This window comes from Chenopodium album, chromosome 17 (assembly GCF_948465745.1).
Source record: "Chenopodium album chromosome 17, dcCheAlbu1.1, whole genome shotgun sequence".
Classification (NCBI taxonomy): domain Eukaryota; kingdom Viridiplantae; phylum Streptophyta; class Magnoliopsida; order Caryophyllales; family Amaranthaceae; genus Chenopodium; species Chenopodium album.
The window spans coordinates 3,741,832-3,754,088 of record NC_137850.1 but is presented as its reverse complement, the minus strand read 5'-3'; the positions used below and the strand labels follow the sequence as shown (position 1 = coordinate 3,754,088).

The 12,257-nt window shown below is 32.4% G+C and overlaps 1 protein-coding gene across 1 annotated transcript; it reads right to left on the bottom strand.

Annotated features, from left to right (window-relative positions):
* Positions 1-2,651: 2,651 nt before the first annotated feature.
* LOC145587423 (thymidine kinase a-like) lies at positions 2,652-4,517 on the bottom strand. The gene is made up of 4 exons (XM_081644158.1): positions 4,304-4,517; positions 3,722-3,866; positions 3,352-3,473; positions 2,652-3,264 (listed from the first exon to the last, which is right to left on the bottom strand). The coding sequence occupies exons 1-4, from the start codon at positions 4,465-4,467 to the stop codon at positions 2,988-2,990; spliced, it is 708 nt and encodes a 235-aa protein (XP_081500284.1). The 5' UTR covers positions 4,468-4,517; the 3' UTR covers positions 2,652-2,987.
* Positions 4,518-12,257: the final 7,740 nt, after the last annotated feature.

Below are 12,257 nucleotides of genomic sequence, written 5' to 3'. Positions count from 1 at the left end.
AAAATAATGGAAGGCAAATTATTTTAGACATATACAAAAAATTAAAGAAAATTAAAAAAAGTTAAAAATACTTAAACAGTTACAGAAAATAAAAATTACTTAAAAAGCTACAGGTATGGGATTTGATCTTGCGTTGCCTAGTTTAAATAGTGGGTGCTTTACCACCGCATCAACTAAGTTATTGTAGATAATGTTTCACATGAAACAATACTTATTTGTTAATCAGTTATTAAGCTGATATTTTTTTTTTTTGGAAGTGGGGGGACAGCTGTCCTCCCTTGTACCCCTCTCCCTCCGCCACTGCCACTGCCCATCGTCAAATAGTAGCAACAAGCAGGAACTTGAAACAATCTGCACGGGCATGCCACTTAGGACTCAGGCTCTTCAAACAGGGCATGAGCATGCTAGCTTGGTATCCTCCTTTCAGCTTTGACTGTCTCGTGTTCTGATCTTCTGTGACTTGCTATGCGCGGTTGTGCATACAATAGCACAAGCGTGTCTTTTAGCTTTAAACCAAGCCAAAACACCTCATGGCTCCGTCACTCCATTAAATTTACGTTTTTGGTGGCTTAGAACTTGAAATTAAACTGCAAACAACACTTAGGCTATTAGACACTCCAAATTATACATAGTTTTCTTCTTCTAATATCAGGTTGAATGTTAATTTTTTTATTTTATTATCTGCAACTTTGTTATGTAGTTAATCTATTAAACGCTGCAAATGAACTCCATATATCTTCCATCTTAGGGTCTGCTCTCATTGACTGAAATGAGCTGAACTGAACTGAACTGAACTTATAAGAGCTGAACTGAAATGAAAAGAATATTTTATGAGAGAAGGAAATTAGGAGCTGAACTGAACTAAACTAAACTAAACTAAACTTATTAAAGCTGAACTGAACTGAACTGAAAATAATCTGATGAGAACATGGCCTTAAGCTCCAATTGTGGAGCTAGTGATGTACTTGCCAATTTAGTGGACTGAAATGTTGGTTTAACATTTCAGCTAAGCGATTTGAAGGAATTCTCATTCCAAATTTGCAATATAGCAAAGCATATGTTTTGTGTTGTGGATTCAACAGTACCAAAAGAAAGTTTTATATACTCCATACTTCATATTTTCTTTGAACAAAATTTGGCAACTTATACATAATTCTTCGACTGCAGAAAAGATCATTTAAAGGTACTCCATAATATTATCTGCAATATACAAGTACAATCACATTTGAACTCTCAGTAGACAGAAGTAAAAGTACATTAAAAAGGAGAGAGCAAAGCAATAGATAGATACAGAGTACTCGGTTATTACTCCCCCCGTCCCTATTGATAATCTCTTATGAGCATTTTTCATGGGAATTAATAAACACAAATAAAGTGTCGTTTGGTTGCACAAAAGAAATGGGAGAAATAGAAAATCATGGAAATTTAGATCTTGGGGTTTTATTTGGTTGATCACAAACATAAAATTGTGGGAATTTCAAATTCATGGGAATTTCCAATCCTCACAAAATATGAGAATTAAATTACCAAGTGTCCCCTTAATAACTTGAAAATCCCATGATTTGCTAATTCCTCCATGAATAACAGACAACTTTCAACAATTCATGGGATTTCTAATGTGGAAAGTTAATTCCCGTAATTTGTCAATTCCTATGGGAATTTATTTCCCTTGTCAACCAAACGACCCCTAAGGGCCTGTTCATATTTTTTAGAACTGAGCTGAACTGAACTGATTGGAGCTGAACTGAACTAAACTGAACTGATTGGAGCTGAACTGAACTGATTGGAGCTGAGCTGAACTGAACTGAACGGAAAAATTAAAATGCATAAAAAATATGAAAACGTCTATGAAAATTAATGATAATATATATAGTGAATTGTGGAAAATATAAAAGTGTTATAAAAATAACTCTGTATTTTAAATTATTATATTTTAAATTATTAAATTTTGTAATATTATATTTTAAATATATATACAAATAAAAAGTATTCTTCAATATTTTACTGTAGTCAATCGCATATGCTGCAGTTTCTCAAAAAAGAAAAAAAAAAGAAAAAAAAAAAACCCTACTTTCTTTAATTATTAAAAAATCGTTCCCCTAAAAAAAAAAAATCGTTCCCCTAAATTTTCTTAAAAATATTTTACGCTTGAGTAACCTAAATTTTTCTGGTCATCTCCCTCCTCTCAACTATCAAGCAGCAAGGTTTCTTTCAAATTTCTCGAGTGAATTATTATTATTATTATTATTATTATTGTCGTTGTTGTAATATGCTAAAACATCTAAAACAAAAAAATTAAAAACTGAGTTGAACTGAACTGAACTGATTAGAGCTGAACTGAACTGAACTGATTAGAGCTGAACTGAACTGAAAATAAGTAAATATGAATAAGCTCTAAGAATAGTAAAAGTATATTCAAAAAGTAAATTAACATTGTGTATACAAAAAAGTAGAAAGAAAAAGTAATAAAAGTACATGAAAAAGCAAAATTTACATAGGAAATTTAAATTTACACAAATATTGTTGCAAATTAGAGGGAATTTTAGTAAAAAATTAATATTAATAGTTGTTGGAAAAAGCAAATGGAATCAACATTTTGAAACTAAAATTTGCCCATAAGGAACTATCATTTGGAAACAGAGGGATATTTATAACAATTAGAAGTAAAATGGGCACTTCTACAGTCGGATCATCATCTTAATGAGTACATTAAGGACTTCGTGATTTAAAAAGTGAGACAAAAGCTACATACGAAGTATAAGGCTTAATTAAACAATATAACATTAGCTGCGAATGCAATGTGATTAAGAAAGATGGAACTGCTAACTACTTAACCACACAAAAGTAACTTTTCTACTATATATACACCGAACTATGAAGAATACTCCACTAGATCAGCAATAGCCGAGATAGCTAGTAGAAGCACGCCTTCACAGTTCACACCCTTTTCTTAAATAAAAGGGTGCTTATGAAGATGTTTAACCAGATTAGGAGACACAAGTTGCTTCCAGAACTTCTGGAACTGTAATATCCTTCTTAATGTGGCTAGTTTCGAGCACAGCTCCAATGACTGCCTGCCCATTTACATAATGCTGGCGGCAAACAGGCATGTATGACTCAGCTCCGCCAATTAGTTCTGTCTGCGTCTCCCCTACCTTCCGCAGTGTGAAGAAAGCCCGCTTCCCACACATCTCACACCGAGCTGTCAGCTTTGTTACAGTATCAGCAAGCGGTATCACATCCAGCACAGATCCAAAGCTCCTCCTGTATTAAAAGAAACAGCATTCACATCAGAATTTAAGATCAACTCAAGCACATTATAAAGAAAAAATGTTTGACAGACTTTCGCACCTCAAGTAATCACCATCTAGCCCTGCAATCACAATGGTTTTCCCATCTTTCTCAGCTGCCTTACAGCAAAAGTCGTAGAGGTCATCAAAGAATTGCGCTTCGTCTATGCCAATTACATCCAACTGCAAACAAACATAAGCTTACAATACAAATACAATCTAGCCACAAAGCATATGATGTAATAAAAGATTTCAGATATTGCATCAGTTCAGCCATATAATTTCAGGGTCTAACATAACACTTTCATAAAATAGTGTACATAAATATATTCATGAACTATTTACAGTACCAAGTCCGAAGTTAATTTTCACAATTCAAATTCCGCTATTAACGCAACAATTGATCCAACCAAAAAGAGACGAGAGTATACCTTTTCATAAGCATCAAATCCGAATTTCTCTTGAAAAGAAGCAAGATCAGGCAGAGCCCAACAAGGGAAGCTCACTCCATCATGTGTCACAACTGAATCTTTCGCATATCTCGTATCCTTGCTTGATTTAATCATCGCCACAGTTCTAAAAATAAATAAATAAATAAATCAATCAACAAAATTTTTTTCATTTAAAATTCACGCTTAAAAGATACACTCACAATTTTACTTATATATAATCAATACAATATTTAAAAAATAATAATAAAAATAAAAATAAAAAATAAAAATAAAAAAAAAGCTTTATTATTAATCGAATTAGCTAATTCTCTGTTAGGTTTGATACAACATACAACTTAACATCAGATCTCTGCAAAAGGTACTATACCTTAAATCGACAAATTCACATACAATCTCCATAAATCCCAATTGCTATAGTAATTTAATCCTTAACCCAAGAACCCTAACATAAAGTTAATCCAAATTCACACAAAATTATAGAAATTTCTAGAATCTAAACTAAGATCAACCCACAAATAATAGACATATAAATAAAAGAAAAATAAATGAAAATGACAATACCTGCCGTTAGTGCTTTCAGTTTTAACACGACGAAGAAGGGCAGTAGATTTACCAGCAAACATGGGACCCACAATAACATGAATCTCACCAGGAACAACATTAGCAGAAGCAGCATCGCCATTAACGACGGAGCTGAGAGAAACGAATGATTTAGTGGAAGACATATTCGGAGAAGAAGGCAAGATGAGAGAGAGAGAGAGAGAGAGAGAGAGAGAGAGAGAGAGAGAGAATTGGAGAGGAGATGGAGGGAAGAGTGGAAGAAGATTTCAAATATAAATAGAAAAAGGGTGTTGGTGTGCTGAGGAAGTTTTGTGAAGAGAGGATAGTGAGTGTTTTTTTGGGGTTTTGAACGTTTGAAAAAATTGGAGCGATTTACGAAATTTTGAGATTTGGGTTTTGGAGGGAATTCTATGAATTTATGTGACAACCGGTGAGTGTGACTGTGTGAGTGAGGTGGGATTTTTGGATTTGGGTTTTTTTTAGTCCATTTCCAGGGCCAACTTTTTTATCAACCGTTTCTTTTTTTAAAAAAAATTAAATAAATAAATGCAATAGTTCAAGTGTGTTATCACGTGGATTATTCTATTGTTTTTTATTTCCAACCTTTTGTGATTTTTTTTTTTACTCTTTTCGATTCCTAATAATTGCATAGAGTTTTAGAAAAATAATAAGGTGCAGATCAAAATGAATTATTTATAATATAAAATATAAATAGTAAGAGAAAAAATAAAAATAAATAATTAAATAATGTAAGTTGAGTTGGTAGGAGAGAAAATTTAGTATTTTAAAACATTTGTGAGTCTTCTCAGACAATTGAAACTCACAAGTTTTCTTGGAGTCTTCTCAATAACATTCAAACTTTACTCAAAGGCTCAAAGGCTCAAAGCCTACACTCAATACAAAAGAACTCCTTATTCACTCGAGTTTGTAGTAGAGCTGTTTATGGTTAGGATGGCCCGCCAAGCCCGCCCAACCCGGCCAGCAAAAAGTGCGGGATTAGACAACCTTTTTGAAAAAAATGGATATTTGGGCGGGCTTAGCCCGGCCCGTTAATATAAATGGGCGGGTATGGACAAGAAAATATGTATCGCGGGCTAGTTCGCCCGACCTGTTTAGTAAAATAATAATAATAATAATATTTTAATAATTTTATTTAGTTAGTTAATTATGACATACTTTGTGTATTTTAGAAAATAAATACAAAGAGACTATATTGATCTATAAGCTTTTATTAGTTATAAATATTTATTTTAATTTTATATTTTATCATTAACGGTGTATTAAATAAGTTTTTTCTTTCATATATTTATAAAATACGAAGTATGTCATAATTTCAACCTTTTTTTTTTTTTACTTTCTATTATTATTTGTGAACAAAAATTTTTAAAGACAACAGTACCAAATAATTTTAGCACTACAAAATAATAAAAATATTAATTAGTATTATAAAAAATAAAACAAAAATTTAAGGCCCGTTAGCCCACGGACAAGCCCGACCCGTTTAGTAAGCGGGCATGGACAAAGTATCAAGCCTGCATAAAAGGGTTCGGGTTTGCTACATAAAACTTGTTGGACAAAAAAATAAGCATAAGCCCGGCCCACTACCCGCCCAAGCCCGTAAATGATCACCTCTAGTTTATAGACAAACTCAAGTTCCATATTGAAAAATTCACAAACCTCCTTGAAGTCTTCTCAGTCACACTCAAGCTTCACTAAAAGCCTACACTCAATACAAAAGAACTCTCTCAATTAGTTCTTCCCAAAACTAAAAGCTTACTACTTTCGTTTCGTAATAATCACAATAGAAGGCTTTGCACATAGTTTTAGGAAATTTATAGGGTAGGCATTATAGGGTGAATTTTATAATACTACCTCCGTTACAGGTTATGTGCAACAATTTAATATAAAGCAGAGAAGGAAAATGTCTAATCGTTGCACATAACCTGTAACGGAGGTAGTATAAAGTATATTTAGTAGAGATATATTTAATTGTTATGAGGAAAGAGAACTAATAAAAAATAGTTTAGGTGGGGTTGATATGGAAGTTTTTCGAGGGAGAGGAGAGATTTTATAGGTGGTTTGCGGGGACGAGGAGGTGCGGCTAGGGTATGGGGAGGGGCGGCATGGGGAGGTGGTGGGATAGGTGGTCGGTTGTGTGGTGGTTCCATGGTGGCTCTTATTCCCTTTGTTATTTAAAACAGGTAACACTGCAAATCAAAGGGAGTTACACTCTATTATTCTTCTTCTTTCCGTTTGTTTTTATCATTTTGTTTCCCTTTGTTGAACCAAACGGCCCATAAGTGTTCAGTAAAGTGGTGGTTTGCAGCAAGGACAGAGGAACTCTATTTAAAAACTTGGATTCCACTATCATATTATCAATACTCAACCTTAAAAACATATCTCTTTAAAAGGTAGGATCCTTCTACATATGTAGTATCCTAACTTTAAGAAAAGCAATCTCCCTTGCTTCACAAACTAAGCTAATTAACATTGACAGAAGAGAGTCAAGGTTGGTCTAGTGGTTGGAGGTCCTCCTTCCATCCCTATGAGAAGGGTTTGATTCTCATCACTCCAAGCAAATGAGATCCCTAATTTCCCCCTTCCTCCTCTCCTGAACTGTAAGGGAACTCTCCTTACTTTTTTTTTTTTTTTTTTTTTTTTTTTTTTGTAATAAAACATTTTTTAAAAAATAATAAAATGAAAGAGTAAATAAAGAAAAACATTCAGATTTACAACAAAAAAAAGGGATTTGAATAATATTGAATAACATCTCCAAATTCCGACCTAAAATAATGCATTTAAAGTAAGGAGAAGGGATCTCATTAAATCAACATCTCTCATTGTCTCATATGTTTGTCAATTCAAATATAAAGCCAATGTTTGAGAATATGGCATGAGGGGGGAGGTATGAGAATCCACTTCCACGGAAGTTACATGGGAGAAAAGTTAACAAGGAATTAGGTTAGAATGGTATTTACACATTTGGGAAAACATACAAGTGAAAATAATTCATTGGAAGTCAATTTTAGAATGAAATGACAAATATCCAAAAGCAAAAGAAATTCTAAGTGTTTCAACATGAGAAACAAAATATATTTTTCAAATGGTAAAGTCGTAAATAAATGCTTTTTTTTTTTTTTTTTGTTTACTAGCTTAGCAAAACCACTATTGAAGTAGTGGTTTTACCCTAATTAAGCTGCTACTTTAAGTAGCAATTTTGCCATAGTAGCAGTTTTGCTTGTAATTTTACAAATTTAACCTTTTGGCAAAAAAAAAAAATTTGTTTTTCATTTTGAGAAATTAAACTAGGGTGACTTCCAAAAGCATTCGCCATTTGGTAGATTTGTTACTTTGGCAACTTCAATTCTGAATGAGCTTCGAAATGGTTGTTTTAGTCAATGTGAACATGTTGGCTCTACAGAAATGATAACTTTGTTGAAAAATGTCGTAAATAAATGCATTTTTTTTTGTTCACTAGCTTAGCAAGACCGGTATTGAAGTAGTGGTTTTACCCTAATTAAGCTGCTACTTTAAGTAGCAATTTTGCCACAGTAGCGGTTTTGCTTGTAATTTTACAAATTTAACCTTTTGACAAAAAAAAAATTGTTTTTCATTTTGAGAAATTAAACTAGGGTGACTTCCAAAAGCATTCGCCGTTTGGTAGATTTGTTACTTTTGCAACTTCAATTCTGAATGATCTTCGAAATGATTGTTTTAGTCAATATGAACATGTTGGCTCTACAAAAATGATAAATTTGTTGAAAAATGTCATAACTTCTTCTCCAATTCTATAATTGATCTCATGATCATTTATTGGATAATTATTGAGATAAGCTATCATACGTCACTTGAACATCATCATATAAGTATATCACACGTCACTTGATGTAACACCCCAATAATTCTCTCTTAAAAACCTGCGAGAAACCTGTAAATAACCTGAACAAATTCAAGAGAATTACTGGTGTGTTACCGCCACGTGTTTTAAGGCTATTTCAGAAATTAGCAGCGAAAAACCAAAACAGTTTTAAATAAACCTCAAAATAAAGTATTTAAATCAAAATAAGTATTACAAGTTGGAACCATTAAGGCCCTTATTCAAAACCCAAAAGAAATAATAAGTGATTAAATTCCGTGTTTAAACAAACTTAAACCAAAAGAAATAGTGTCAAATAAAATGGAGTTTAAATAAAAATCAAACTTGTAAAGGAAATGAAATGCAAGCAACCAACTCTCCACTCAAGATCCCACATCCCTGATGAATGCTGCATGTGTAAGAACCTGCGGTTATTCTGCTCCCCAATATTACAAGTGTAAAAATTGGATCGTCACAGGGTCATTGAAAGGCGAAGGCCATGACCAAAGAAGGACACACACAAAAGCACGCAATCAGCGAAGCTGAGTACATACAAGCTGCAAAGTAAATTAAGGAAATACTTAACATGCTACTAATAATCAATCATACGCATCATTAAATAACAAACTCAACACACGACTCGATTATCCAATTTATTAAGACTTCACTAGTTAATAGTAGCTAACTCATTTCAATTTATTCATTGGATTTAGAAATAGACAAGGTTTTCCAACCCATGTCCCATTTGGAACATCAATAAAGAAAAACCCCATGCCTCCTTTCGGAAACATCAATAAACATCCAACGACCACGGGCGCGACTCCGTGACCGTAGTTAGTATGAGATCTCACCTAACTCCTAGTTTTTAAGAAAAATATTTGAAATAAGAGACTCGTAGATCAGACGGCCTCGAGAAAAGTACACGGCTAATACCCCATGTACCCCAACCCCTGATTGTCATTACTCCAGACGTGCACAAATCTAGAGTTTTATTGCTCATCCATCTTGCACTTTACGTGATTTACAGATTTAAACTTGGTGATGACTCATATGCATAACAATACAAACATTTCAAACACAATTAAATCAAGCAAGGCAAGTTTCCGATTTCAATTCTTGATTTATTAGTGACAAAACAACATTCATTATTTATTCCTTTACTACCTCGGTGTATAAACACCTTGAGTGCATAAGGCACCCCAAACTCTTAACCTTGTCTCATAAGACATGAATCATTCCTTTACTCATCCTATTTCATTAAATCATGAATGAGTAATAATTAAGTCATTTCACCAATCACATACCTTTGCCTCTAAGCGCACCTTGCATAATTAGAACATAACCAATAATTGCAATAAGGAATAGTGCACGTCAAAGGAAATTCACAATGTATAACCAAACAATTTAACCCAGTCATCCCTAGACATGATACTAAGTTCTCGATCCGTCCTTAAACATGCACCTAAAAGTAAGGTTTTGTAACTTGTACGTACCTTGAGTAAACAATTCGATTGGCCACTTTAGAAACTAGAAATCGCCTTCTACAAAGTCCTCTCCTAAACCAAATAATGAGAAATAAATCAATACCAAAGCAATTAAAATTACAGCAATACTAAAGCATTTTAAAACCTCTCAAAACATTAAAATAAAGCCTTTAAATTACTCCCATTAGCCAAAACTAGTAGTACAACATCCCAACTACAAGTTTATGTGTTAAAATCATGAAAATATAGTGTTTTATACCAAATTACAGCAACTTTAAAGTGGTTAAATAAATCTGAAAATTTGTTTTAAGCATATAAAATAATCCCATAAGCATAATTATTTGAAATAGTCATTATATAGCAAATTAGTGTGTTAAAAACCCAAGAATATATCAATTCAATGCAATTAGAGGCTTCAAAATAAAAGGTATAAAATCTGAAAATTATTATTAAGGTTAGAATATAAAGTTCAAAGCTTTTTCAATCACAAAATACCCACAATAATTATTTTATAGGTTTAGAAGCATAAAAACATGAAATTTACACTAATAGTCCATAAAAATCGAAACTTTAATAAATCTGAAAATTTATATACAATCAAAATAATCATACTTGACATACTTTGAATATAGAATAATTAAGTAACTTGTTTAGTACGTTACTAAGCCTTAAAACATGAAAAATCAACACTTTAATACCCTAAATTCATACATAACCAAATCTGAAAATTAACATAATAATTTAAACATACAAAACCCATAAATTTATAATCGTTTGTAATTTATACATAATATCAAAGCCTAATAACAATAATTTTATAATTGAAAACCAATAAAAATTGAAGCTTTAATTAAAATAACAAGGAATAAGAGGAAGAGAAATAAGGGGAAAGAGAAGGGAGGAGGCGAACTGCAGGGCTGCTGGGCGGCGCGGCGGTGGCAGCAGGGCAGCAGCGGTGGTCCGGCGGTGCTGGGCGGCGGCAGGAACTGTAGCAGCAGTTTTTTTTTTCTTCTTCTCGTGAAATCAGTAGGAAGAGGAGAAAGAAAATATGAAAGCTTTTCTCTTTTTTTTTTTTTTTTTTTTTTACGTGAGAAGGAGGAGGAAAGTGAGGGTTTTATTTGGGCTTTGGGTTTCCTAATTAGATTAGGAGTAATATTTGGGTTTTGGGCTATAATGTTAGAATTGTTTGTAAATTAGTAAAACACATTAGTTTACTTAAATCTTTTCATAAAATAATTTATTTAATGAAATTGCCATAAATATAATTGTAAGAAATTTATATAAATAAATTATGATTAAATTAAAAATATGGGGGATTACACTTGATCATCTTCATATAGGTCAAGACTGAATAACAAGAAACAATTGTTGACAACAACAGCAACAACGACGATAGGATTAAATAGCGAGGTTGCAATGGAAGACTGGAATGGGATTAGAGAAGGTTGGAGGAGTAAAATTGAAGAAAGAACAAAGAATGAAGGAGATCGAGAAAATTGAAGGAAGTTGAGATCAAGGAAAAAAGATTGAAGATTCGAGGAGGTTAATAGCTCAACTTGATGACATCAATGGAGATTGAGGAGAAAGAAAAGGGACATAATAAGAAGAAATTTAATAAATAAAAAAAAGATTGAATATTTAATTTGACAAAGTAGTGAGGAGAGAGATAAAATTGAAGGATAATAAATGGATTTGAAATGACAAATTTTCAAGTTAAATTAGTTTTTGGGCCGGGCGATGCCCCGGATTTTTACATGGAACTGATCACCAATATACGTTGTAATTTATGATTCAATTTTCTTGTAAGTAAATTTGTAGTTCATATTGTCATTTGCTACATGTTAATATTTTGTATTAAAAAAAATTGCATAAAAAATCACATAGCTTGGTGGTAAGGCACTTAGTTGTAGAATTAGAGATTGCGTGTTCATTTTTTTTTTTTTTTTTTTAAAAAAAAAAAAAATTATTATGATGAATGCATGACATACAATAAAAAACAAATATAAGGAGAGTGGTTGATGTGGCGTAATGAGTAATTGAGTCGGTGACGTGACGTAGTGAGGGGGGTTTACGTAACACATGATCGTTGTTAGGAACTCCTTTTAATAAATTAAAAAGATTACAAATTCTTTACATTGGGCTTATTTCTTAAAAGACTTGGATTTGTGCCAAATATAATTCTAAATTAGGGTTAGCCAAACAACCCATTTAATTCAATTTTAGAATTTCAAATGAAATCCCAAATTCCAAATAAGCCCTTAGTTAATCTAAAAAACAACCTACAACTGAGATCCATGAACACCAAATCTTCCTTCCACATATGTTCCCTTCATCCTAATCAATGGCATAGTCAAGTCCACTTACAAAGAAAAAAAACCTTTTTCTTAGAAAATTTGACTTTTAGCACAAAAAAAAAAAAAAAAAAAAAGAACATATCAAAAAATTGTTTTTAGCCACCAACTTTTCAATGTTTTATTTTACCACAAAAAAATTTAATAAATTGTTTTTCACCACATGCCATAAAAAAACCATTAAATTTAACGGATCTTCAAAATTCTTTGATTTGATTTTTGTGATAAAGACATGCTTTTGTATTGGTTTTGTGGGTCATTTT

Excerpts from the sequence above, each read along its gene's own strand:
- LOC145587423 (XM_081644158.1), bottom strand. The coding sequence starts at position 4,467 with ATGTCTTCCACTAAATCATTCGTTTCTCTCAGCTCCGTCGTTAATGGC. Across the intron at positions 3,867-4,303 it reads ACTGAAAGCACTAACGGCAG|AACTGTGGCGATGATTAAAT; the intron begins GTATTGTCATTT and ends ATTTATTTTTAG. Across the intron at positions 3,474-3,721 it reads GATTTGATGCTTATGAAAAG|TTGGATGTAATTGGCATAGA; the intron begins GTATACTCTCGT and ends GTTTGTTTGCAG.